The sequence below is a fragment of the Rana temporaria genome, chromosome 2 (genome assembly GCF_905171775.1).
Source record: "Rana temporaria chromosome 2, aRanTem1.1, whole genome shotgun sequence".
Taxonomy (NCBI): Eukaryota; Metazoa; Chordata; class Amphibia; order Anura; family Ranidae; genus Rana; species Rana temporaria.
Window position 1 is genome coordinate 201573538 of NC_053490.1, and position 27939 is coordinate 201601476.

Here is a 27939-nt window from a genome sequence, read left to right on the forward strand (position 1 = left end):
TTTTGCATTAATAAGTCTGTTTCTCGAAAAATAGGTGTTAAATATAAAAGTTTGGGCAGATGAAAAACACACCAACTAATGTAATTATCAATCGGTCATAAAAATGTTTTTTGAATGCAAGCCCTGTAAGTACCTGAATTTGGTTTGGTAACGGCTTCTTGCAGTCCCAGTACAGTAGAAACCAGTTTGGGATTGGGAGAAGCAGCACAAGGAACCAATCAGTTGTATTGCAGTGCTAACATGAGACATGCTGATGGGAGGAAGAGCTCATGAGTCTCCCTCTTCTCATTTCACTGTTCAGTCACAGACTAGAGGAAGAACAAGACTTGTAAAGGCCCGTACATGCAGAATAAATAAAATAAATAGATGGCTGCAAGCTAGGACCAGTGTGTTCTGACATCTCATAATTAGTACAGCAACCTCCTGCTGGGCTGCACGAAAAAACAACTTAAAGTGGTATTAACCGGTTAACGACCGGCTCACAAATTTCCTGCCGTGTGGGCCCACGCACCCCTCCCGCGAGCTCAGTGACCATGCCCGTGGGACCCACAAACTCGATGTCTGCTGGTGTCCCGCGATCGGATGGCAGAATGGGGAGAGGCCAGTATAAACAAGCATCGCTCCGTTCTGCCTAGCGACACTGATCGGCTGCTTCCTCTCATCTGGAGCAGCGATCAGTGATGTGTCACTCAAAGCCACGCCCCCTTACAGTTAGAATCACTCCCTAGGACACACTTATCCCCTTCCTAGTCCCCTAGTGATTAACCCTTTCACTGACAGTCACATTTATACAGTAATCAGTGCATTATTGTGAATGGTTCCAAAATAGCATCAAAAGTGCCATAGTGTCGCAGTCACGATAAAAAAATAAAAACGCTGATCGCCGCCAATACTAGTAAAAACAAAATAAAAAATTTATAAAAATATCCCATATTTTGTAGATGCTATAACTTTTGTGCAAACCAATCAACTAACGCTTATTGCATTTTTTTATCAAAAATATGTAGAAGAATACGTATGGGTCTAAACTGAGGAAAAAATATATATTTTTTTATATATTTTTGGGGATATTTATTAAAGTAAAAAGTAAAATATATTGAATTTTTTTTAAAATTGTTGCTCTATTTTTGTTTATAGCGCAAAAAATAAAAACCGCAGAGGCGATCAAATACCACCAAAAGAAAGCTCTATTTTTGGGGAAAAAAGGACGTCAATTTTGTTTGGGAGCCATGTCGCACGACCGCGCAATTGTCAGTTAAAGCGATGCAGTGCTGAATGGCAAAAAGTGGCCCGGTCATTGAGCTGCAATATGGTCCAGGGGTTAAGTGGTTAAATAAAAAGAACATACAGTGAATTTGAGATAATTCAATAATTCTGCCCCTTTATAGAACACTGGTTCAGCCTCATCTTGTATATGCAATGCAGTTGTAGTCACAATTTACAGAAAGGATGTCCGAAATCTTTGATAAGTTCAGAGAAGGGCAACAAAAATGAATAAGAGTTGGAGAACCCATTGGCATACCTAACACACCCCCACAAAAAATTATGGTCTGAAGAATTAAAACAGCATGCTGACTTGCTGAAAGTGGCCCGGTCATTTGGCAGCCAAATGGTCCGGGGCTGAAGTGGTTAAAGGTTCTTTTTTTTTTTAAATAACAAACATATATTTACCTACTCTGTATAGTGTTTTTTTACAGAGCAGTCCCAATCCTCCTTCTCGGGTCTCCTGCAGACGCTCCTGGCACTTCTGCCTTGACCAGTGCCCCGAATAGCAAGCCGCTTGCTAAAGGGCAGTGGTGGCGAACCTTAGCACCCCAGATGTTTCGGAACTACATTTCCTATGATGCTTAACTATGCTTAACTATGCTGCAGAGTGCATGAGCATCATGTGAAATGTAGTTCCAAAACATCTGGGGTGCCAAGGTTCGCCATCACTGCTATAGGGGCACTGATGCATGCTGGCTTCCGAGCCCTGCTCTATGCGTCCATGAGACACATAGAGCCACAGATTTGCCCTGTCCCTCACTCTTTTCTTATTTGCTAACTGGCTGTGATTGACAACAGTGGAAGACAATAGCTCCTACTGCTGTCTCAGCCAATGAAGAGAGTAAGTCCCGGGACAGCCGAGGCTCTTGTGTATATTGCTGGATCGAGAGGGGGCTCAGGCATTAGGGGAGGCTGTGGGAGGGAGCAGCACACAGAAGATTTTTTTTAAAACCTTCCGCCTTTACAACCACATCATAGTGTGTACCAGGCAACCGTGTTACTTATCTGCAGCAAGGAAAAATCAGGTCTTATGGCTTGCCCAGACGATCCTGTACTGTGTGTCAGAGCTGTGTAAATTTCGAGATTTAACAGACGTACAAATCCTCTGGCAGCTAAAATAGCTCCTTTGTATGTATTTAATCTCTTTAGTTAGCGGTCTGCCTGGCTTTAAATCTGCACTCCCAGGCGCATACCCCATGTAGAAGATACAGACCTTGATTTTAGTTCAATCTGGGTTAACTCGTTTTCATAACCATAAGGTACAGAAGAGAAAAGACAAAAGGTCAAACAATGAGCTGTGACATGGAGATACGATACAGTATTGTTGGCTAACGTACAATAGCCATCCTTAATGTCCATCTTCTAATGAAAATAAATTCGAGCAGTTAGTGATGAAAGTACAGAGATGCTGCATTTTAATCATCCAGGTTTCAGCTAGTAATTTTGCATTTAATGGGTATTCTTAATGGGATTGTCACCATGTCAACTATCAAGGACAGATTGAGAAGGTAGAACAAGATGTTCATCAGGCAGGAAAAAGTTGAGCGCTATTTGACTTGCTGCATCTTATAATGCACACTGTCTGAAGCCCACTTTGATTTCTAACTGACAGTTTCTCTTCACTACAGTAGACATCAGCAGTCTAGCAAGCAGGAGAAGTAACTATTTAATTGTTCCTTCACGGGCACCTTCGGCCTCTTCCACACAGGTGGACTCCGTCGCTTTATCAGATCTCACCCAATCCAATCCACCTTGGACGGATATGGACGTATCGACATCTGTCTGATTTTGGCGGATCGGGTTGGATGTCGGCAGACATGTCTCTGCTGACATCCGACGCTCCATAGGACTGCATGGAGCGGCCATTCAGGTCTGCCCTCAAAACTGGCAGGTGAACCTGAAAAGTACGATCGTGTGAAAGGGGCCTTAGTTATAGCAGGTTTTTGTTTTTAAATAAAAGTGGCTTTATTGATCAGTTTTCCTGTTGAAGTTCATATCTCAATTGACTTACAGCTGTAACTACAGATGTCCAATGTGCCTAAAACAGCCTCTCTCAACCTTTTCAACACAGAGAAACGCTTGAAATATAAAGCAGGGTGAACAAATATCTGCGCTAACTTGAGAGAAAAAAATAAAATAAAGCAGCTAGCACAGTCTGTTGATTCAGCAAACACAAAAAATAGAAATCCAAAAATGCAGCGCTTCAGTGAAATTCAATAATAAAATTGTGATAGTCCAAGTGAAAAAGTCGATGTGAGATGAAACCAATATAAAGCTAAAAGGGAACCTCCACCAAGCTTCAGTGTGCAAAAGCAGAGTTCACACCACACCAACGTGCTAACAATCTGTTTACCAGAAAGTAAACAATAGACGATGTAATCATGCGATGCAGAGGGTCAATAGTGAATACGACACTCCAAACTTGATAGATTGATCACAGGAATATCCAACATCAACAGAAAGACCTCCAGGACTCAAAACAGTGGGTAGGAATATTGTGCAATCATCAAACGGGAAGTTTACTCAATATAAAGAAGAAAGGCAACAATAGTGAAGCCTGCACAGGTAAAACATACGATATTTTATTGTAGTCTACTTACAGGTGTACAAAGATCATTATGACATAAAAAAACTCTGCGTCTCTCAGCGTGCTTGCATCGGCCAGCCTGACATGTTTCATCCTATGTGGATATCATCAGAGGCGTGAAATAACTTTCCAGTATCAGGGAACCCCCTGCTAAAAATTACTATATTTACAACTCATTATACATTAGTGTGATGGTCAATGAAAAGAATGTTCTTTACAATTGTGGTCATTGGAAAAAATTACCACATTACAGATAGCTAAAAGGTCAATGGTGTCAATAGGAACTTATGTGAGAGACAGAAAATTGCTCAAGGAAATCCTAGTAAACTCTTGCAGGAACCCTAGGATTCCATGGAATCCTGGTCTAAATCCTCCAATGCCCGGAAATCTGATGTCCCTACACTGGACGAAGAGGATTGGGAGGAAGTCCTGGGAGCCCCTAATAAAGTTTCCCATCGTCTCAGGGAAATACTTTCCCACACATTCTCTCCACCTAGCATATTCTCTCCTAAGTGACAGCTATATTTTACTCCACCTGTCCCTTCTCTTGCCTCAAATATAATCCCACCTTTACCATTCATTCTAGGAATGTCCATCCATGCATACATATTGGCTTTAAACCACTAAATTAATACAAGATTGTATGGACTGTCCAGTCCCTCTAGACCCCAAGCTCTGGTCATTAGTCATAACAAGTGAACAGTTTACTGATTATTATGTGACTATTGCTGCTCTAAATTTTTAAATCAATAGCACCATGCTGACTGTCTACCTCCCCTGCAGTTCTTGACACTCATTAACACTACTCTAAGGTTTGGTCTTACTGAACCCAAGGCACTACCTAGGCCACCATTATTAAAAGAGAAATATATATATATATATATAATTCTCTTTTAATATATATATATATATATATATATATATATATATATATATATATATAATATCTTTATTTAGCATTTTAAGCATTACAAAACACTGAAAAGGATAAGGAGAAATACGCATTTACATTACTAAAAAACATCTATATTAATAGCAATGAAATTCAGCTCAATATAACAATTGCAAGACCTCCCCTGTTTGATCTGGATGGACAGGCCCCACATAGTTTAGGAGAAGGGCCCACACAGAAAGCGAGGCGTAATAGTACAGTAGGAACTCAAACACAAAATAACATTGAAATATGTACTGTAACCGCAGATATATCCGAAACTAAGCAATCACACCTGGTCTATTAACTGACTAGATATTGTAGTCATAATCGTTGACTCTGGTTCTGATTCTGGTTCGCCTGGACAAGTTGCTTAAAAGCAGAATATGCCAATGCTAAAAAGGCAATATTCAGACTAGAGGAGACCCGGAGCTGTGCCTGAAACAGGACTTCTCCAGAAGGCCCAAGTGTAATTGAAGCGTGCTCGTGTACCCCTGTAAATATTTTTTTTTTTAGGCCAGCTTGGACCAAAATGTATTATTTGCATGCCAGAACAGACTGGCTGCTTTAGCTGTTATATACTGTAGTAGCTTGTGCTATGTATAAGTAAGCGGTACCGTTTTCTGGCAGCAGTACTGAAAAATTCCCTTCTACTGCTGGATATGGAGGGAGTCACCCATACCACATCTTCATCATTTGGAAGCGTTGTATTTTTATTACTGATTGGCCAGTGTGGAGATCAAGCAAAAAGGTAAAAATCACCACTGCAATAGCCACATACCGAGAGGGAGGATCACCAAATACATGGAATTATCCCCACTCCTTAATCTCTATAACTCCTTGATTACATCAGGTGTGGTCTCTCTTGCCCCATACACACGATCGGAATTTCGCTCAAGCTTGGCTGCATACACATGGTCGACAAAAAGTTCTCTGAACTTTCATCCGTCAAGAACGCGGTGACATCCAACACTACGGCAAGCAGAGAAAATAAAGTTCAATGCTTCCGAGCATGCGTCGGAATTGCTACAGACGATCAAATTTTCCGGCTGAAAATTTGAGAATCAGCTCTCAATCTTTTTTTGGCCGAAAATCCGACAGCAAAAGTCCGATGGAGCATACACACGTCGGAATTTCCGTTCAAAAGCCAACATCAGACTTTTGCTGTCGGAATTTCCGATCCAGTGTACGGGGCATTTGAAGGAAAAGCATATAGAAAAAAAAATGAGGATAACAGATCCTCACAATGACCTTCTGTAGAGACACCAGGTTTAAAAGGTTAAATATACACTTGATTGAAAATGTAGCAAAAAGTAACATTTAAGATAAAAATACCACACTATCACTAGTGCAAAAGATACAAGACAATAAGGATACATAGGACTCCTAGCAGCACACCTCAATCATGCATGTCTTGCATTCATACCACCAGGAAATAGGGGGGGGGGAATTGAACTTCAATGGAGCTGAACGGTGTGAAGCACAAATTGCACAATAAAGATTGCAAATGGGCAATCACTGCTAAGAAGTATAGGTTACTGTTCATGGATTGGTCATTGAATGGTCCCCCTAAGGACAGGAAGTTGGAGCCTGGATGGATAACTGCTGCAGGATCAGCGATGTAACTGTGAAATAAAAGGCTGGAACTGCACGGAGGTAGACGATACAAACAATGAAATCTTCCCCAAAGAGACTCAACTGTCTCTTGGAACGGGGAACATACGGGTAGATCAGGTGTCAGTAAGTCCACTCAATGAACACAGGAGGAGGTGTACGAGAATCATCATTGGCAAACCTTGGAAGGTAATATTTTTACTCACTGTTGGCGAAAGAATACCTTTGCTTTCACTATGTCTCTTAGTCCCGTATTGATGCAGATAGCCTAGCCAAATAAACTGTTTGTTGTTTTCCGTCTAGTGTAGATCCTTATCCAATAGCTAGATCAGCATGGGTGTCGGTATAAGCAGCTCTTCGACCACGGTTATGATGTCACGCTGACATGTTTCGCCCCCAAAAAGCGCAAGCTTTTTTTGAAGCAAGGAGGGGCTGGGGGTTGACATCATCCACCTGCCTCTCCACCTCTGTGATCAGAGGAAGCTTTGTATTCGCTATAAAAAAAATGCAAGGCTTTTCCTAAATAGCAGAGGTAAGGTACCGGCGACTCACTCGATATCCGGAAGAAGATAAGTCTTTCATACTGCTGCTGGAACACAGCACCGATTACTGCACATAGCACAATAATTTACAGTATATTGCAGTGAAAGAATTAGCCAATCTGTTCTGGCATGCAAATAATTTGTTTGGTCAAAGCTGCCCCAAAAAAATCTGTATTAAGGTTTCTGCCCACTTTCTCCCTAGTCTTGCTTTTTGATAAAAAACACTGGTCTCCCTCTTTTCCCTTCCTCATTTGACTGTGCATTTGCATTTAGTGCAGAAGCGTCATACATGATCATCTTAACCTATTGCAAATGAGGCTATGACATAATGCTTTATTTTAGATGTCTACTATCTGTTTATTTTATTTTTTTATTAATGGCCTTACATGTAAAGTGTTCTGTAGAATATTGAGATCTATTATAAGAGCGCCAGATGTTTCACACTAAATTTACACTAATATGATATTGTGATGTACAAGTGTACCTTTTACTTTGTATTTCATATTTACTGTATTGTGAACCTCATCAATAAATTTGCATTGACAAAAAATAAATAAAAAATAGGGCGCATACTCCCTAGAGAAAGTAGATGTAAAAAAAAAAAGTTTTCCTTATGATCAGTCACCACAAAGCTATCCTGTGCTTACTGCAGGACATTCAGAGGTTGGTTCCTACGTATTATTGGTACACCCCCAACAAAACTGAAATTTAAACTTGAGACACTTACATGGAGCAGACTCTTACTGGTAAAATCTTCAATCTTTCATCCAGACATTATTGCAGTGTATTAGACCAGCCAGCTCCTTTTTTGGCTAACCATAGTGTCAAGGCAGTATTGGCAATTTAGAGAAGATTGCTAAATATTTTTGTCTCTTGCATTGAATTTTGCTTTAAACAGCCAGTGTCACAAGCCTGATGTACCCAACCACCTGTTATAAGTTTTCAGGACAATGAAAAGGGTTTGCATTATCAGTGCATAGGGAGAGCTCTCTGTGAAAGTAATGATGAAGGATTGCCCCAAGTCAACTGTAAAACAATACAATCCACAACAATACCCCAAGGAGACAACAAAATCAAAGCCCGGAGAGCAGTTTTGCCTGCCAATACGTGCTTCAACATTTCCCATGCTACTCAATATTAATACACTATAATCAAATGATCCGAGACCAGTTATACAAAAAAAAGTATTTATTTGACATTGCATATATACACATAGTAAAATGTATACTATACTAAATATGGCATGAAACTAAGTAAAACCAGATGAGAATGACAAGATGGGTCCTAAATTCACAGGTGATAAATTTGACTGAAGTTCAAAGGTCTTGTGTTGACAGAACAGACCTCTGTAGTATCTGCCTTTACCCTTATTCTTCTTAGCAGATTGTTGACAGGGGTGGAAAGGGGTTTTGTTTGCTGACCACAAGCTTCTGATGCTGATAAGATACGTAACCTTTGATGTGTCCCTTGTAAAAGAAAAAGAAAAATATCATCAAAAAAACCTGGGACATTTCCATGACATACTATCCAAAGGTTAAGAATGTTTGCAGATTTACTGCTGTGTATTTCTATATTATAATACAATAATATACAGTATATTTCTAACCCCAGATCCCTTGTTCCTTATTTCCCTCCTTTCTTTCTTACACTCCACAAAATGCTTCCCCTCAGTATCTGATAACTTCCAGAGATCTGGCACCATGCCCTGGATTACTCAATGCCACATCTGAACGTACTGGCACTCCATTTTTAAACTGGGCACCCAAAATTACAAAAGCAGAATGGCTAGAAACTTCCGTGATAGCCTTACTTTTCATATTTCAAAGAACATTAAAAGAATCAAAAAAGGCCTCCTAATATTCTTCCACACTGTAGGGAGGGTAGTATTTCCAAGATACTGGAGAACAACTTCTATTGCAAAAATAAGAGAATGCATCAGGGAATTTAATATAGTCATGAAAAAAAACTGAATTCTCCTGCTCTGCTTGCTTCCAACCATGTCTGAAGCTTATCTACAAAGCACACTCATGATATTGAAAGAACCGATTGGCCTACCCAGGTTAGACCCCTTCCCTTCTTCCACACTGTCCATCCCCTTCTTGCTTGTTTGGGTATAGCAGCTGGGGAAGAAAGCACCTAAAACGTACTCCGCACTTTACTTATTCTACCCTTAGGAGTAGCAAATAACCTTCCTAACCACAAACAAACCAGCTGCTTCCTTCGAACCAATGCCAACTGCACTTTGAACTTAAATGTGTTTTATATTGTAGCTACTATTGTATCTGGACATAAAATACACACCCAAGGAGCTCAATGGAGTTAAAACAAGCTCACACTTGCAGTAGCAGCCGAGTTAACAGTGAATCGAGCACAGTGCAGTGCTCGATTCTCAGGAGCAGACGACAGGAGAGATATTAGGGGTCAAATAGATCCCTTATGTCTCCATAAAAGTATATTATACCTGCCACCTGTCCAATGTTATCATATCGTGGGCTTGTTAAATGTAAAACAAGTGTTATAAATGTAAAAGAGGTAATAAAATAAAGAAAAATAACAAAAAAAATCCATGGTTTCTTGCAGGACTGGGACTCAGAACCAGAGACTGGCAAAAGGAATGCTTCTTGGATGTAGGAGCGACACGTTTTTTTTATTGTGGGCTTTGCCTTTTTTAAACAGGCAATAGTACTTTTTACCCACAGTCACCTTCTGGATGTAATCATTCAAAGGAGGGCCAAACAAATGCTCCCCTTAAAATTGAAACATTTAACTTGTTTCTTGAAAGGCAATTCTGTTGACCAACACTTTAGAAACAAGATCCTGAGCATGCATGTGTATAAGACCCCAAAACACAAAAGTTGCTGTATGGAGCCCTTTAAGGTGTCCACTGAAAAGCTAAGAGCATGTGGAAAATCCTCCAGGATTCTGTATCTCTTGTGGAAAACCTATTTTTCATCATGCGATGAGTCCAGACCTTAAAAACGGTTAGTTCAGCTTTAACAAAAAAAAAGGTGTACCTGTAGATAAACTGTGCAGCTGTGACTTAATATAAATGATGTCCTAGCTTTAGGTATAGTCCATGCGATGCTAAGTGATGCCTAGTCATTACTACTTGCCTCCTCCATCACAGGAGTGAGCCTTTAAATACGGAGCTCAAAGCTGTTGCATCAGGGGAGAGAAAGAGCATGTGAGGGGATTTGAATAAAATAAAAGATTCCCTCCTGTGATGGTGGAGGTGAGCAGTAATGAATAGGCCTCACATAGCAACGCCCTAGTAATGCCCTTGGGGGTATTCCAGTCAGGCTTCAGAAGACATGTGAATAGCATATACTTATAGCAAAGGCAATATTCAACTTTAGCCAGAGCTGCACAATTAGTTTTTATCTACAAACATCCCTTATCTGCATAGACAATTTTTTTGTAAAGGTGAACTAACCCAGCAAGGCTTTGACACATGCCAACAGCAGCTGCTAATTATAAGGCTGCTCCATTTAATGCAAATAAGGCCGTGTTTAAAGCACCCAGGACATTTGTCAGAGGCGTCCCCCCAATACCAAGGCCTCGTCCACTGGGCACGTTATTGCCTAATTGAGATAAAAAAAAAAAAAAAAACTGATGGATCCACTGAAGGCATACTTAATTTCCTAGTGAACTGATTTCCATGGACTCGGAGTATTGCTGAACAAACCTTTTGGCAGAACAAAAACATTGCCAGTGTGACCCCAGTCTGTGCACAAAACATTCTTTAAATGAGGATGTAAAGAGAAGGATTGAGTATGCTGTGGCAGATGCCATGACCCGAATCTTGAAACCTTTCCTGTAGAGGATTCAGGAACCGGTAATACAAATTAGTCAGGACAACTTCTATTAGAAATTTCACAAAGTCCCTTTGGGTCTAATGTAAACCCTGACCCTGGGGTTCTTCAGGAGTAGACTCCTCAGATTCTGCATTCCTTTGTGCTAGAACATTCTCATATCCCTCTACCCTGTCCTCCACTGGTTCCTCTTCCATTATTGAGGAGAAGGGAGGAAAGGGAGAGCACTTTCACTTGCGACCAAGGCAGTCCAAGCCAGAAAGTATTCCAAAAAGTTGCTGCTGTACCCCAGCAATAGCAGATGTGAATTCCTCTTGTCACAAAGGAATTGGAGGAAGGTGACCCCATAAATAGTGAAAATACCAGATAGTTGGAGGGTGCGAGAGCCACATGGAACAAACTGATCCCCCAGAGGATACATTGCATGGGGGACTATGTCCAGGTTCTCTAGTCACCTCAACATGGAGACATAACTCTGATGCCATAGACATAAAGAAAACAAAGTATTGTTTTTAAATATTTTCAATAATCAGTTTCCAAAAATGAAAAACAGTAAATCCATTCTTGTAACAATCACATGATCGATGTTGCAGCCTGCCATTGGCTATCACAGCGATTGTTCACTAAACCCGTGCCTGTACTCTGTTTGGGAATGGAGAAAGAGATACATTGTATATTTTTCTCCTAGCCAGAGGAAAAAGATTTTTTTATTTAGTGGTCTATTTCTAAAACATAGGTTTTATGAATGTCCAGCACATTTGTGCACGCTGCACACATTCTGCCTGCAATTTCTCTAATACCGTAGAATAACCCCATCAGTGAGGTATTTCAGAAAACTATACTGCATTTTGACCACTAGATGGAGCCGACAATTATAGGCATACACTTATGCCGCGTACACACGATCATTTTTCAGCATGAAAGAAAACTTTGTTTTTTCAACTTCATCATTAAAACGACGTTGCCCACACACCATCGTTTTAAAAAAATGATCTAGCAAAGCGCGGTGACGTACAACACATACGACGGCACTATAAAGGGGAAGTTCCATTCGCCTTTGGGCTGCTTTAGCTGATTCGGTGTTAGTAAAAGACGATTCGCGCTTTTTTGGCTGTTACAGCGTGATGAATGTGCTTACTCCATTATGAACTGTAGTTTTACCAGAACGAGCGCTCCCGTCTCATAACTTGCTTCTGAGCATGCACGGGTTTTTTTCGTCCTTTTAGCCCACACACGATCATTTTTTACAACCCGAAAAACGATATTGTTTAAAACGACGTTAAAAAATGCAGCATGTTCGGAATTTTTTTTTGTCGTTTTTCAGAACCTGAAAAATGATGTGAAGCCCACACCCGGTCATTTTAAATGACGTTTTTGAAAAACAAATTTTTTTTCATGCTGAAAAATTATCGTGTGTACGCGGCATTAGAGTAACAGCCAGAATAAATGCATGCATGTGGTATCACCACGAACAGAAGGAGTTGGAGTTTTTATTATTTATTTTTTTTGTTTTTTTTTGGTGGTGGGTCATGGTAGTGGCAAGAAATATACAGCTAAAATGCAAAACATGATCCTTTTTTTTTACTATTTTGCACCAGTTTTCCTTTCATAATACAACAAACCAGGCGGTATCCATTAACATTAAATGAAGGCCCAATTTATCCTGGAGAAAACAACGATATTTAAAGTTTTACTAGCACATTCCAAAGCTGCAAAATTGCATTCAGTTGTTAAAGTGGAGGTTCACCCGCAAAAAAAAAATTAAGATTAGATTCATGCTCATTTTGTCTAGGGGAATCGGGTAGTTTTTTTAAAAACAAAGCAGTACTTACCGTTCTAGAGAGCGATCTTCTCCGCCGCTTCCGGGTATGGTCTGCGGAACTGGGCGTTCCTTCTTGATTGACAGGCATCCGACGGTCGCATCTATCGCGTCACGATTTTCCGAAAGTAGCCGAACGTCGGTGCGCAGGCGCTGTATAGAGCCGCACCGACGTTCGGCTTCTTTCGGCTACTCGTGACGCGATAGATGCGACCGTCGGAAGCCTGTCAATCAAGAAGGAACGCCCAGACCCGAAGACCATACCCGGAAGCGGCGGAGAAGATCGCTCTCTAGAACGGTAAGTACTGCTTCGTTTTTAAAAAAAACTAGCCGATTCCCCTAGACAAAATGAGCATGAATCTAATCTTAAATTTTTTTTGGCAGGTGAACCTCCACTTTAATGCCAATTCACACCGACGGGACATGTCTACATTTATTCTGGGTTTTAAAACACACTTAATAACTAGTGATCATGACCCAAAATGAAAAAATAAGTTATACCAAGTAGATCAGATTAGCTACAATGCAGTTTACTTCCTCGATGTCTGCATCTTCCACCCCCATGAATTTTAGGGCGACTAGAAAGGCATCGAGGGAAAGCTGATGTGTTCGAAGTAGCAGATACCTGGAAATATACAAATTCATGTTCAAATAACACAAGCAAATGATAGTTATTTAAAACAAAAAGAGAAAGGCATTTCCTGCTTTCTGTCAAGCGGAGGCTTTTGCATATAGTTTTAAAGCCACTGTAAGCATTTCTACAACTCCCAGTGTTCTCTGCTTCTCAGTATTCAATCCTCTGCCCAGATCTCCTTTGTGCAAAGGCACCTCCTGCATCCTGTTTTCTGCACTGGAGGCTTCCTGCGAATATACAGTTACATTTTTCACTTTAATACTCCCAAGCCTCAAACAGCTTTTCTCTCTCCGATTTTCCACTCCCTACCAACTAGACCCTCCTGTGTAGCCGATTTTCTTTTTTTCATTCTGTACCCTCGCTGAAATACAGACAGGGATTTGTCAATACTGGAGCAGCTGTGCATGGCTACCGATCCACATTTATCTTTCATTTTCAAAGCTTAAGTGTTACTAAACCCACAACAGTAAAATCTGTCTTGTATATGCAGTAAAGCGTGCTTGTTATACTCACTGTGGAACCCAAGGGGTTAATTCTTTGCATTGTGTATCAAAGGCTGTTTGATCCTGTCTTCTCTGATCCTCTTCTTCCACTCTCAAAAAAATAACCTGATATCTACAGAGCCAATGGACAGGCTGCACATATTCAGCTTGGTGTGTATTGCTAGAGAGTTTTGTTTTCTTGGGAGGGTGCATGTGATCAGCACTGTCCAGACAGAGTATTAGGGGTTTTTGAAAACTTCTCCTACAAGGTTTACTAGGAGCCGATAGAAGTCACAAGACTGTTATATACTGCTAATGAGAAAGGGTATTTAGCAGTTTATATTTACTAAAATAATTGTATTGCCATGTTCTGCGTACTGTGGAAGACCAGATATAGGGAATGCAGTGTCCTGGGTTTAGTAACACTAACTGAACAAGCTGAATATAATGCGGATTGGTTACCATGCATTGTTGCGCCAGATCGTGTCTACTTCAGGCATGATAAATTATAGCTTTTGGCAGATAGAAAGAATGGGGACGATTTACTAAAACTGGAGCACTCATAATCTGGTGCAGCTGTGCATGGTAGCCAATCAGCTTTTAACTTCAGCTTGTTAAATTAAGCTTTAACAATTAAATCTGGAATATGATTGGTTTCTATGCAGATCTGCACCAGATTTTGCACTCTGCAGTTCCAGTAAATCTCTCCCAGTGTTCCCAAAACAGAAACAGTTAAATCTATTCACTGCTCTGATGATCCATGCAACATATTTACCTACATAAATACATGACCACCGCTCAGGTCAATTCACATTTGTCAGGGCCACAATGTTTTGTGGCAAATTTAACTCAGTGTGGTTGATTTACTACAATTGGAGAGTGCAAAATCTGGTTCAGCTGTGCATGGTTCCCCATAACATAGCAGATTTTAGTTTTTGAGTTCAACTTACACTCAAATAAAATTTTCTAAAACAGCAGTCTTGTCAACTGCCAATAACCTTTGCCAGAGGAAAGTTAGCCTTGTAGCGGAGTTCCCCCCCCCCCCCCCCCCAAGCAAAGTAGTACTGTAGCTGCTGACTTTTAATATTAGGACACTTACCTGTCCTGGAGGCCAGTGATGTTGGCTTCCCAGCCGATGTTTCCATCGGCTCTCGGGGGCTGCTGTCGCCTGTGTCTCTAAGGGAAAGCCTACTGTGCATGCGCAAAGCGCCCTGTGCTCTCTAAATGGCCATAGCGGCAGGCAAAGGAGGAGGGAGGGGGGTGGGGGGGGCAAACTTTCGGAAGTGGGGACAGGTACCTGTCAAAAACATATACTCACTCCCCCACCCCTCTGGTGCCATAAGTGGAGCTTCCACTTTTGGATGAAACTCCGCTTTAACATTATTTAGGCTTTCTACAGAAAGATATATTACAACTCTGATTAATATAAAACCTGTATAATATTTTCAAATAAAAGCGTCAAGCTTGTGTAATGATCATTTGATAAATGGATGAATTATGAAAAAGCAGAGTGTTGGGAAGTACCCAAGATATGAGAAGATGACTTCCATATATAACAAGTTTAAACTTACACTTTCTTAAAAAGATTCCTGTATGTAATGATCTTCAGCTTTTCCAGAATCAGGAAGATACCACATCGTGTGAAGAAGTTCTCATGTGTGGTTAAGGCCTCAGTCAGGAGCCGAAGATTACCTTCACTGAGAACAGAATAGACGGTTAAGAGAATGTCTCGCCATGAAACCTCCTACAAACCTCCCTCTCCTCTCACATATTATGTCCTGCATTAATTGCCAAATAGTATTAAAACATTTATGGCCTTCCTTAGAGCTGCTCATAGCCGCTAACATTAGTAAGCATAGCGGGCCTCACGTGCAGGTACCTTGGACTGCACTCAAGGCAAAAAATACAGCTGCACAAAACATGTGTCTTATGAGTACCAACACTCGTACAGCGAGTTGCAGTGTCATTCATTTTCAACTACAACCCAGGGTGCATTGCAATAGCTACCAACATATCAATAAAAAAGGTTCACGAAGTGCATTGGCAGCCTATTCAAAATAAAATCAGCACAACACACATTACAAGTGTATTAGTACAACACCACAGACTGTATAAGTGTATACTAATTTTTGTCTTTGTCACCATTACCAAATGAGATTTGCAGCCTCAGCAGGGCATTCTTTATCAATGGGTATTCCCAGCCTGCATAAATACATGACCTCCATGTAACCAGGGCTGAAGAGGAAACATGCTGGAAAGCCACCGATTAGCAGATTCCTTCAGTAAAGGGATGCACCCAGAAAATCAAACCTGCAGCCAGCACACATCAGGAGCAACTCGGAACAATGTTTTCTTTCCCTAGTGCCCAGAGGTGGCAGACCCAGAACAGTACACAGGGGTCAGAGTCAGGGGTTCTAAATCATTTGACAAAGAACAGAATGGTTTGCAACTTGTTACTAAGGTGTTTCCAGTTATATACAGAAAATCCCAATAGTACTATACCTGACAGCCTTGGTGACATCTGCAAATTGCATAAGGTCATATTTTCTGAGTAACTGTATGGCTGGCATGTGACCCTGGAGATTAAGGGAAGAACAATTAAACATGGGTTTTATGAATAGGATAGATTATTCAAAACAATGTTGGCTGACAGTTCTGGCAGGCAAAGTTTCAGCACTTCTTATTTGTGTTGAAATTCACTCTTCCTTTTTTGACTTTTGCACATTTATTGGAAAGGCAGAGCTAGATCTGCTGCAAGAAATTTCCAATCAATATTCATTCAAAATGAATATTGATTGGTTTGAGCAACTAACTACTAACTATGGGATAGATCTAGGGACTTTTATATATATTTTATTGTTTTCACTGGTAATGGCGGTGATCTGCAATTTTTAGCAGGACTGTAACATTGCGGCGGACAAATCTGACCCCAAATGACACTTTTTTTGGGATCAGTGACATTATCACATTGATCAGTGCTAGAACAATGCACTGATCAATGGAAAAGTTACACTGGAAGGGAAGGGGTTAAAACTAGGGGGCGATCAAGGGGTTAACTGTGTTCCCTAGGGGTGTTCTAACTGTAGGGGGGGATGGACTGCCAGAGACATGACAGAAATCACCGGGAACAGTAGATCTCTGACATGTCCCCTTTCAGAATGGGTTATTTGCCTCGTATACAAAGGTCCCCGTTCTGCATCTGTACTAGGCTATCACGGGTCTCCCCGGTGGACATAGAGTCCGCTCGACCCGTGGGCACACTCCCACAGCGTGCGCATACCGACGTACACCTATGGCACTTTACGCAGGAGAGCCAATCTGCCGACGTACAACGATGGCAGCTGTACGGCAAGCAGATAAACAAGCCCATGTAACAATGACAAACTTTGGTACCCAAAATTGTTTAAAAACACACTTGCGGCCGTTAACCCATCTGGGAGTAGGTTTAAAATCTCTTGCCATAAGTCGCCATTTAATAATGGTTAGTAGTTAAATGCACTTTATTCACATAATATAGACATTTACCAGTGATTTTTGTCTTCACGCTAAAATATACATCCATGAGCACTCACCAGCAGCATCTTTACTGGCAAAAGGTAGATGAGAATCATCCTTTTATTTTTTTGACATGTGCGGAGACAGTTCCTGAAGGCAAATGACAGACATTCTTCAGCTAAAGAAAAAAAAAAAAAAAAGCTCATCACGAAACACTTCTGTATTCAGTTCAAATATTATTCTTTTAAATATCAACCATCTTGGGCCAAATGACTTAGAAACTCACATTTCTGATTCTTCAAATGCCAAAGGTTTTATAAAAAAACAAAAAAAGTCAGCACAAGGGACATTACTTATTATTAGTCCAATGTGTCCCTTGTGTTGCTGGCTCCTTTATTAATTGAAATCTTCCTCCATCAATCCCCCCACCTCTGTAATCTTCTGGCATGGGTTAGTAGAGCCGACGAATCAGAAGATTACAACAGGGGTGGGAGCAGGGGGGGGGGGACATGATTCTGTAAATCTCACACTCTGTGCCTTCAAAATCAACTGCAGCCTTTGCCCCTAATCATACAGCAGGAAGCAATGTACATAACAGCTTTGTCTATATAAAGTTCAATGGGTACATCTGATCTTTCCAGCTACAAAATACTAGTTCAGCACCTAAAGGCCAGATTGCTAAATGTAAAAAAAAAGTACATCATGAATAGCAGGTTACACACAATATGACATGTTCTTTAGCGTGTAAGCCCCATGGGTAGGGCCCTCTATTCCTTCTACATTGAACAGTATTGTAATTTCACTGTCTACCTTTATATTGTAAAGCAATGTGCAAACTGTTGGCGTTATATAAATCCTGAATAATAATTATTTGACTGAAACAATTAGTGCACCAAAATGAAAATTCAGGATGCAGTTGGCTGAAAACCAAAATTGACGGTTTTAAAAAAATATATATAATTGTGGTATATTTGACTTTTTAATTAATATCATGAATTTAAAATAAATATGAATTCATTGTCGGCCATTAATCGCACATTTAGACTCAGGAAGAATGCATCCCTTTAAATTCTATGTATGTCTTCACACTGGTCCATTGCACATCCACTGTGGTGGTAAAAATCCAGCTTGCTGCATTTTTGCTTAGTTAAAAACACTACACCCAAAACACACTTTTCTTCTGAAATGCATTGAAAAAGCAGCAAGAATGCATCAAAAAATGCACCTGTGTTGCGTTTTTGAATCACATGACCTTTTTTTTCTAATGGCAAAACACCAATAACCTTGTTTTTGCCTGTGGAAATTTCGGCGCATTACTGGTAACAATGTAAAAGTCAGGGACTCAAAGTGCTTTTCTGGAAACAACGTCATTCTTTAACATCACCATTATTCCCAAACCTAAAATTATTAGCGATTTCTCTCTCATGTACCTTTTTTGAAGTCACTGTCAAACATTGCCTTGCGACCAACATAGTATCTGTACGTCACTCTCTGAGACATGGCATAATCATCTTTAAAGTTGGAACTGTCAATGGCTCTAATTAAGGGTTTACACAAGTGAAGTTTGCTAATCTGTAAGAGAAAAACAAATAAAAATAAAAAACGATAAATGTTTACACGGGTGGGGTAGGAGGGAGGTCAGAGGAGATCAGCAGCAGTGTCACTAAATGCTGGGTCCAGGTACCGCTTCCTACACAGTAGAATCCCGCAAACTTCTATGGAGTCGGAAGACAGATAAGTCTACTGGTCCCACTGAAGTCTACAGGGTTCTATTATGGCAGGGGTGTCCAAACTTTTTTCAAAGAGGGCCAGATTTGATGAAGTGAACATGCGTGACGGCCGACCATTTTGACTGACATTCTTTGGACCATTAAAATTTGGTCTAAGTGAGTTCCTCCTAGCACTAATACACAGCCCAACAATTATCTTGCCTTTGTGGCTGTGTGTGCTAAAGAGATGAACTTGGGCGTGATATTTGGGTATATATATATATATATCTTTTGTCGCCCCAAAAATCCCCAAGCGCCGCTCAAGACTAAGGATGAGTTTCGGCCTGTTATTTGGATATACCATATTTATCGGCGTATAACACGCACCTTCACTTCAAGAGGGAAGGTTCAGGAAAAATGTAAATTTTAGTAAAGAACTGTGAAGCAAAATAAGGGTCAGTGCCCATCAATGCAGCCTAATCAGTGTTTATATGCAGCCTCACCATTGCCACGAATGCAGCCTCACCATTGCCATCAGAGCAGCCTGGTCGATGCCCATCTGCAGCCTCGGAGGGGGCAGGAGGAGCGCCAATAGATTACATACAGAAGAACCTCATGTTTACTCGGTGGCCTCTTTAATACAAAGTCCCGCCTCCTATGATAGACAGAACAGTCGTCCAATGACAGCCCAGGAGATGGGACTTCCTATTACAGACGCCGCAGAGTAAACAGGAGATTCTCCTTTATGTAATCTGACGGCGCTTGTCCAGCTCCCTCCCTGTCCCCTCAGAGGCAACGCCGATATATACGGTATATATCTTTTGCGGCCCTGGGGGCCACAAAAGATATATATATCCAAATTACAAGGGGGGCTGCATGAAACCGGAACGCGGGCCGCAATTGGCCCACGGGCCGGACTTTGGACATGCCTGTATTATGGGGTTCTACAGCTGCAAACAGCAACATGCCGCCACAACTGGGTATAAAGTGCAGGAGAGTGGGGTTGAGGAAACTTGTGAAGAAATCTGCTTGAAAAAAATCCTTATCATTTAAAATTAAAAACAACAATAAAGCAATTGCATATGTGTTTGATTAATATTGAAAGACAATTCTTTTAACAATAAAAGGGTTCAAGAGGAATTTGGACTAAATTCCATATTTCGGAATACAGTATAGGACACATACAACTTTATACCCCATGAGTGTTACAATAAGCTTGTACCTTCAGATTGGACACTGGCAAGTTTTTGATGACATGACACTCTGGGGTGGCTCCCCATAACCTTACCCCACTCTGATGCAGTGTACACATGACCGTTTTTCAGGACGAGAAAAATGGCAATTTTAAAATTGGTCGTGAAAAACGGTCGTGTCTATGCTCCAGAGCATTTTTCTCGCCGAGAAAAATGGCCGATTTTTTTTTTAGAACCTGCTCTATTTTTTCTCGTTGTTTTTCACGTCGTGAAAAACGGCCGTGTGTACACTTTAACAAGGGGGGAAAAAAACATGCATGCTCAGAAGCAAGTTATGATCAACTGTGGGTATAGAATTGGGTATATGTGATTGTACGATATTATTATTATTTTATTTCTTATAGTTGAACATGATGGACTTGTGTGTCTTTTTTCAACCTAACTATGTAACTATGAGACGGGGAAATTGGCATAAGCAGCCCAAAGGGGGCGCCATACGAATGGAACTTCCCCTTTATAGTGCCGTCGTACGTGTTGTACGTCACTGCGCTTTGCCCGAGCATTTTGTTTCACGAAAATGTGTATGCAAGGCAGGCTTGAGAGGAATCACGTCAAATCACAAAGAGACATTTTTTTTTTTTCATGACATGCAAAAAAAGAACACAAAAAAAAACAAGGAGAGTTGGGCAGGGTAACCGGTGTTCTGTACTGTACTCCAAAGTATGGAAATAACAGTCAAGTCAAATTTCCCTGTATCTCAATCGAACAGTCCTGGACACAGGCAACTAGGGTTGCACCGATACTAGTATTGGTGTCGATACCGAGCATTTGCACTTGTACTTGTGCAAATGCTTCAATGCTTAATCGATACCTCCCGGCAGGGCTGCTGATAGGCCAGTACAGCCTGCTGCCCTGGTGTACCGGGCCTGGCATCCTCAGCGCAGCAGGGGGGCCAGGCAGCCTCACAGATGATTGGTGCGGTGGTGGGGGCAGTTACAAGCACCAATCTCCCAGCTGCTTTAATAAAAGCTATACAGGGGGATTGGTGCTTATAACAGCCCCCACAACCTCCCCAATCATCCTCTGGTTCCCATTGTCCTCCTCCAACGCCCCAAGTCCGCCTATGGCTCCAGGCGTCCTCCTCTGGGTCCCTGATAAAAATATTACAAAATAAAATAAAAAAAAACACTGACACTGCCCCATCCCACCATGCATCATCAGTGCTGCATATTAGTGCCACTGTCACAACATAAAAAAAAGTATCGGTGGGTACTTGAAAAATAGTATCAGTACTTGTGCTCGGTCTTAAAAAAAAAAAGTAGTATCAGTGCAACCTTACAGGCAACTTATTTAGACACCATGGAAAGATCACCAAGCAATGAATATAAGGTTGAGCAACAACTAGGAAGACAACAAATTAATAACAGGCTCAAAAATAAGAGGTACCAAAAGACCGAACTTCAGAGTGCTCCTGCAAGAACCTTGCGGCCAAAAGCTGCATCTACAGAACAATGGAAATCCATCTGCTTGTGTGATCAAGTTCCTGATGCATCACGTAATGGTACACCCTAAGGGCTTGGACTACGTCCAGGCAATGTAGAGGGAATTCCTTTGGACACTTAGGGCACAAGGATGGCAGAACAATATTCCTCTTTGAGACAGAACACCAAAACCACCCTTTGGAAGAAGAGATAGTCCTGGGTGCAATACAACTTTGTCGTGAAGTATACATAAATGGTGCCAGTTCTGAAAAACGTGATGGCTACTAAAAAGGATACTTTTCTGGTATGAGTTTCAAAGGTTATACCCCTGATGAGTTCAAAATGTGGTTGGAGAACCAAATTAAGGTCAGAGGGAAGCAAAGGGTGCTGCAATGAGGCCAAACATGAGAAATACCTTGAAAAAGTTTTTTTTTATTACACGGAGGTGCGAGGCCAGAGGCCTTTGAAAAAGCATGGATAAGGCCAATGATTGCAGCAGGCATGCTATTATAGCCAGAGGCTGTGAAGTAGGGTGGAATAGAGGGCCTCGAGATAGCATATCTGGTCGGTTAGGAAGAGGTCAGGAAACGTTTGCTAGACGTCTGAGTAGGTCTGTGTACCAGGTTATTCTGGGCCAATTCAGAGCCAGTAGAATCACTGCTTTCCTCTATTGCTCTATTTTTTAGAGCAGGCAAGCATAAATTACAGTGGAGGGAAGGCATAAATTAACCTAAACTGCGACCAGGGGATAACTACAGGATCCGAAGTCAAAGCTAGAGGCTCCCTGGTTCTGGCAACAAAGATAGCTTGCTGTTTTTGAAGACTAGGATGTCCACATCCGGGGTCCCCCACCTTTGGAATATCATATTAAACACATGAGCAGGGAATGTTTTACAAGTTTTTGTAGGTCTCTTTGTGCCTATTGGGACATGGCAAGACAGAGTAGAATCAGGTAGCATAAGGCCAAATCTTTTCCAAACAGGCAATGAGGTTTCCCACATTAGCAAGCAAGTTCTGTGAAGCACCTTCATCAACATAGCGACAATATGGGGAAAAACAATCTTCTGTAGCTTCCTCCACCCCTGCCTAAATATATACTGTAGTTCCCTCTGATTCTTTGTCCTTTAGGATTGGCATATCAGGGTCCAACTCTCTTTCTGGCACCGGAGAAGGGAAAGAGGCAGGCTTTTTCGAGCCCAAGACAAAGATGGCTGTATTAAGGTCATAATCTGCTCAATATATTGTGACATCGATACAGAAAAAAGGGATTTTTAATACAGCTTACCTGTAAAATCCTTTTCTTGGAGTACATCACGGGACACAGAGCGGCATAGTCATTACTATGTGGGTTATATGGAGTACCTTCAGGTGATGGACACTGGCAATCTCAAACAGGAAGTGCCCCTCCCTATATAACCCCCTCCCATAGGAGGAGTACCTCAGTTTTGTAGCAAGCAGTATGCCTCCCAAAATGTTTCCCATAAGAGGGGTGGGAGCTCTGTGTCCCGTGATGTACTCCAAGAAAAGGATTTTACAGGTAAGCTGTATTAAAAATCCCTTTTTCTTTCTCGTACATCACGGGACACAGAGCGGCATATTCATTACTATGTGGGATGTCCCAAAGCAATGCTTTACTGAGGGGAGGGAGAAATCTTCCCAAGACACAAGGATTTAATTCAGAGATACTCTCAAATAATAATAAATCCAACTTAGTCGAGAAAAATTAAATTTAAATTTTAACTCAAGGGTGCCCCCGATTCTGAGGGTCTTAAATCGCAGCCCGCAGCACTGCCTGCCCAAAGGCTGTATCTGTATTCCTTCTTACGTCCACCTGGTAAAATTTTGTAAACGTGTGGACTGAAGACCAGGTTGCCGCCTTGCATACTTGAGCCATAGAGATCTGATGGTGTGCTGCCCAGGAGGCGCCCATGGCCCTGGTAGAATGAGCCTTTACTGACAAAGGAGGAGGCAACCTCTTCAAGCCGTAGGCCTGAGTAATTAACTGTTTAATCCACCTCGAGATGGTGGATTTTGCAGCTGCCTGCCCTTTCTTGGGCCCATCCGGTAGAATGAACAACACATCTGTTTTCCGAATCTTCTCTGTAGCTTTAAGATAGGCCTTCATGGCCCTGACAATATCCAAGGTATGCAGCAACCCTTCCTTTCTGGAAGTGGGCTTCGGAAAAAAGGATGGTAATACCAAGTCCTGATTCAGGTGAAAACTGGATATAACCTTTGGTAAAAAGGAAGGATGAGGACGGAGAACCACCTTGTCCTTATGCAGAATAAGATATGGCTCCTTACAAGATAAGGCTGCCAATTCTGACACTCTTCTGGCGGAAACTATGGCGACCAGAAATACCAACTTCCTTGTTAGTAACACCAAAGGAACTTCAGCCAACGGCTCAAAAGGTTGTTTCTGTAGAGTTGACAGAACAAGATTCAAGTCCCACGGACAAAGTGGCGACTTCACCGGAGGATTAATACGCAAGACCCCCTGAATGAAGGTCTTAACCAGCGAAAGGGTGGCCAGCGGCCTCTGAAACCACACTGACAAAGCTGAAATCTGTCCTTTGATTGTGCTTAATGCCAGGCCTTTATCCACTCCTAGCTGGAGAAAACTTAACACTCGATCAATGATATACTTGCGGGAAAGCCATTTCTTGGACTCACACCAGCCTACGTAGGCCTTCCAGACCCTGTAATAAATCACCCTGGAAACCGGCTTTCTAGCCCTGATCAGGGTAGAGATTACCTGCTTAGACAGCCCTCTACCCCTGAGAATCAGGGATTCAGCCGCCAGGCCGTCAAATTTAGATGCCGTAATGCAGGGTGGAGGATCGGGCCTTGCGAGAGTAGGTCTGGCCGTAGAGGAAGCGTCCAAGGATCTCCCACTGACATCTTTAGGATTAGTGAGTACCATGCCCTTCTGGGCCATGCTGGAGCTACCAGGATGACTGGTTTGTGCTCCACCCTGATCCTGCGTAACAGGCGGGGTAGCAACTGTAGCGGGGGAAAGGCATAAAGAAGTTTGAACTGATGCCAAGGGCAAACCAACGCATCGGCTCCGCAGGCCATAGGGTCCCGTGTCCGGGACATGAACCTGTCTAGCTTCTTGTTGAATCTCGATGCCATGATATCCACGTCCGGCATTCCCCACCTCTGGCAGATTATCTGAAAAATTTGCGGATGCAGAGACCATTCCCCTGGCGACAGAGTCTGACGACTCAAGAAGTCTGCCTGCAGGTTGTCCACCCCGGGAATGAATATTGCCGATATGCAGGGCACATGAGCTTCTGCCCACTGGAAAATCAAGCTCACCTCTCTCTGAGCTGCCTGACTCTTGGTTCCCCCTTGGTGGTTTATATATGCCACAGCTGTGGCATTGTCCGATTGTATCCTCACCGGGAACCCCTGCAATTTGGCTGTCCAAGCCTCGAGGGCTAGCCGAGCAGCTCTGAGCTCCAAGATATTGATGGGTAACTGCCTCTCCGCCTGTGCCCAAGTACCTTGGCGAGTGCAACCATCCAAGATCGCTCCCCAGCCCCTCAGGCTGGCATCTGTGGTCACTATCTTCCAGGCCACGGGGCTGAAAGATTTTCCCTTCAGTAGATTCTGAGGATTTAACCACCAGCACAGACTTTGCCGGACTCTTGATGAGAGTGGCAAAGGAAATTCCAAGGCCTGTGGCCTCTTGCTTCATGCTGACAGAATGGCTGCCTGTAGGATGCGAGTGTGGCTTTGAGCGTAAGGTACCGCCTCGAACGTGGCCACTAGCTTGCCTAGTAGTCGCATACATAGGCGAATAGTTGGTTCTTTTTTGCTTAGAACCAGATGGATCAAGTCTTTGATGGCCTCGACCTTTACTAGAGGCAGGAACACTCTTTGCTGTTCTGTGTCTAACGTCATGCCGAGGTATTCCAACCGTCTTGTGGGTTGGAATGCTGATTTTTCTCGGTTTAGGATCCAACCGAACCTCTCGAGGTACTGAACCGTGAGGGCCACTGCTCGTTCCAGGCAAGGAGATGAGTGATCTATGACTAGGAGGTCGTCCAGGTAGGCTAGGACCGTGAACCCTTGGACCCTTAGGTTGGCTAGGATCGGAGCTAGGACCTTTGTGAATACCCGGGGGGCCGTAGCCAGCCCGAAAGGGAGTGCCACAAATTGGAAATGACGCTGGGCCACTGCAAAGCGGAGAAATCTTTGATGTGGCTGAAAAATTGGCACATGAAGGTAAGCATCCTTTATGTCTATGGACGCCAGAAAGTCGTCCTTCTGGAGTGCGGCGGCTGCTGACCGAACAGATTCCATCCGGAAAGAACGAACCCTTAGGTAAACGTTTAAACCCTTTAGGTCCAAAATTGGCCTGACATCGCCATTGGGCTTTGGAACGGTAAACAGATTGGAGTAGAACCCTAGCCCTTGCTCTTGGGCTGGTACTTCTACTATCACGCCCTGGCAAAGCAGATGATCCAACGCCGCCAGTAAAGAGGCCTCTTTTGTTGGATCGCTCGGTACCCTTGACTCCTGATAATGAGGTGGAGGAAACTCTAGAAACTCTAATCTGTAGCCTGTGGCCACGGAAGACCGGACCCATCTGTCGGGGATATCGGCTTCCCAAACCTCCGCAAAAAGACGAAGCCTTCCCCCCACCTTTGTGGGTGGGGGCGCCCCTTCATAAGGCAGACTTAGGGGCTGGCTTTGCTGGCTTACGATACCACTGCTTCTTGCCCCCAGAGGCCTGTCCCTGCGACTTATTGTTAAAGTTTGATCTCGCAGGAGGCCGTCGATACTGCCTGGAATTGGAGGGCCCCGGAACAGGGGAGAGCTGCCTTTTAAACGCAGGTCCCCGAAACTTCTTTTTGACCGGTAAAAGGGTACTTTTGCCACTCGATATAGTCTGAATATATTTATCTAGATCCTCTCCGAAGAGTCGACCTCCATGGAAGGGAAAACCTGCCAGAAGCTTTTTGCATGGGGGCTCAGCCGCCCAGTTCTTCAACCATAAGAGCCTTCTCATGTGTACTAAAAATAGTGACAAACGAGACGCCTGCTGAATAGAGTCCTTTATAGCATCCACCGCAAAGCACAGGGCTCTAGGAATATCCGATAACTCTTCTGCCAGTTGGGCAGGAATGTCTTTAAGCATCTGTTTTGTCTGGTCTGTTAACGCTTGACAAACCCCAATAGCAGCCACTGCTGGCTGTATTACTGCACCTGCCGTAGCAAAGGATGCCTTTAAAAGTGTCTCAAAACGCTTATCCACCGGTTCTTTAAACATCTGTATGTTTTCCACCGGGCAAGTTAAAGATTTGTTTACACAAGAGATGGCGGCATCCACAGCTGGGAGAGCCCACCTCTTGGAAAATTTTTCTTCCATAGGGTAGATGGTGGAAAATCTTTTAGGTGGTAAAAAGATCCTATCTGGTCGTATCCAATCCTGAAAAATCAGTTCCTCTAACAGAGGATGGACCGGAAAAACAGCGTTGCTCAAAGGCGCTTTCAATGAACCTAAGGATGATACCGCCGAAGCCTGAGGCTCCGGTAAGGGCAACTTAAATGCCAGGCGGACCATGTCTGTCAATGACTGAATCCACAAGCTCTCTGCATGGGAGGCCAAGACTGGCTCCTCATAAGTAGACTCCTCATCCCCTGAACCCTCATGGTCCTGGGAATGATTTTCCTGAGCTTCTAATTCTCCGAGGGAGAGAACCTCAGCATCTGGGGGTACACCCCTAGGTGACGGAGACCTAGTCCGCTTCTTGCCCGACATGGAATTGACTATCATAGTTGCCAATCTCTTCTCTAGTCCCCCTAAGGAAAGGGCTAGCATTTCCTCTGTGACAAACACAGGGTTGGGTGGATCTGAACTAGCCTCAACACCAGATCCCCCTAATGGCTCAACCAAGGCACCCACTACTGGAATAATTTGTGGGGAGAGTACAGGCATATCCCGACTCGAACCTTCAGAATCTGAGGGGGAACCCCTTTGTCCTCTGGCACCTCTTGCCATTTCCCCTGATACTGATGCTTTGGAAGCCATGGTACAATACCGAGGCACCCCTACTTACAACAACTGACTGATGTAGGTAGGAGAAAAAACTATGCGGTTTTAAGGGGACAGTAGTAACAACTAATGCCCAAAAAACCCAATGGGGAGACCAATATGTGTTCCCTATTTTTTTTTTTTTTTTTTCTTTTTTCAATTATGCATATATATATGTTTTTTTTTTTTTTTTTTTTTTTTTTTAGGATTTTTTGGATCCTGAGTCCCTTTTTTCTACGGAATCACATTGTCTCCCCACAAGAGAAATTGCAAGAATCCACCTGCTGTAAGGAAATGTTTAGGCTAGATTGAAAAGCTAGTTCTGTTT

At 42.5% G+C, this 27939-nt stretch overlaps 1 protein-coding gene across 3 annotated transcripts in view; it reads right to left on the minus strand.

Annotated features, from left to right (window-relative positions):
• Window positions 1-8110: 8110 nt before the first annotated feature.
• PCID2 (PCI domain containing 2) overlaps window positions 8111-27939 on the minus strand; it is a 57912-nt gene continuing 38083 nt past the window's right edge. For 2 of the 3 annotated variants that reach the window (XM_040336249.1, XM_040336250.1), the window contains 6 exons: window positions 18613-18754; window positions 17260-17360; window positions 16190-16263; window positions 15259-15384; window positions 13073-13196; window positions 8223-8406 (listed from right to left, as the gene is read on the minus strand). In XM_040336249.1, coding sequence (XP_040192183.1) covers window positions 8317-8406; window positions 13073-13196; window positions 15259-15384; window positions 16190-16263; window positions 17260-17360; window positions 18613-18754 — 657 coding nt within the window. In that variant the 3' untranslated portion in view covers window positions 8223-8316. Of the gene's footprint in view, window positions 8407-10621; window positions 10626-13072; window positions 13197-15258; window positions 15385-16189; window positions 16264-17259; window positions 17361-18612; window positions 18755-27939 lie in introns of all 3 variants that reach the window. The other variant, XM_040336251.1, reaches the window with a different exon arrangement.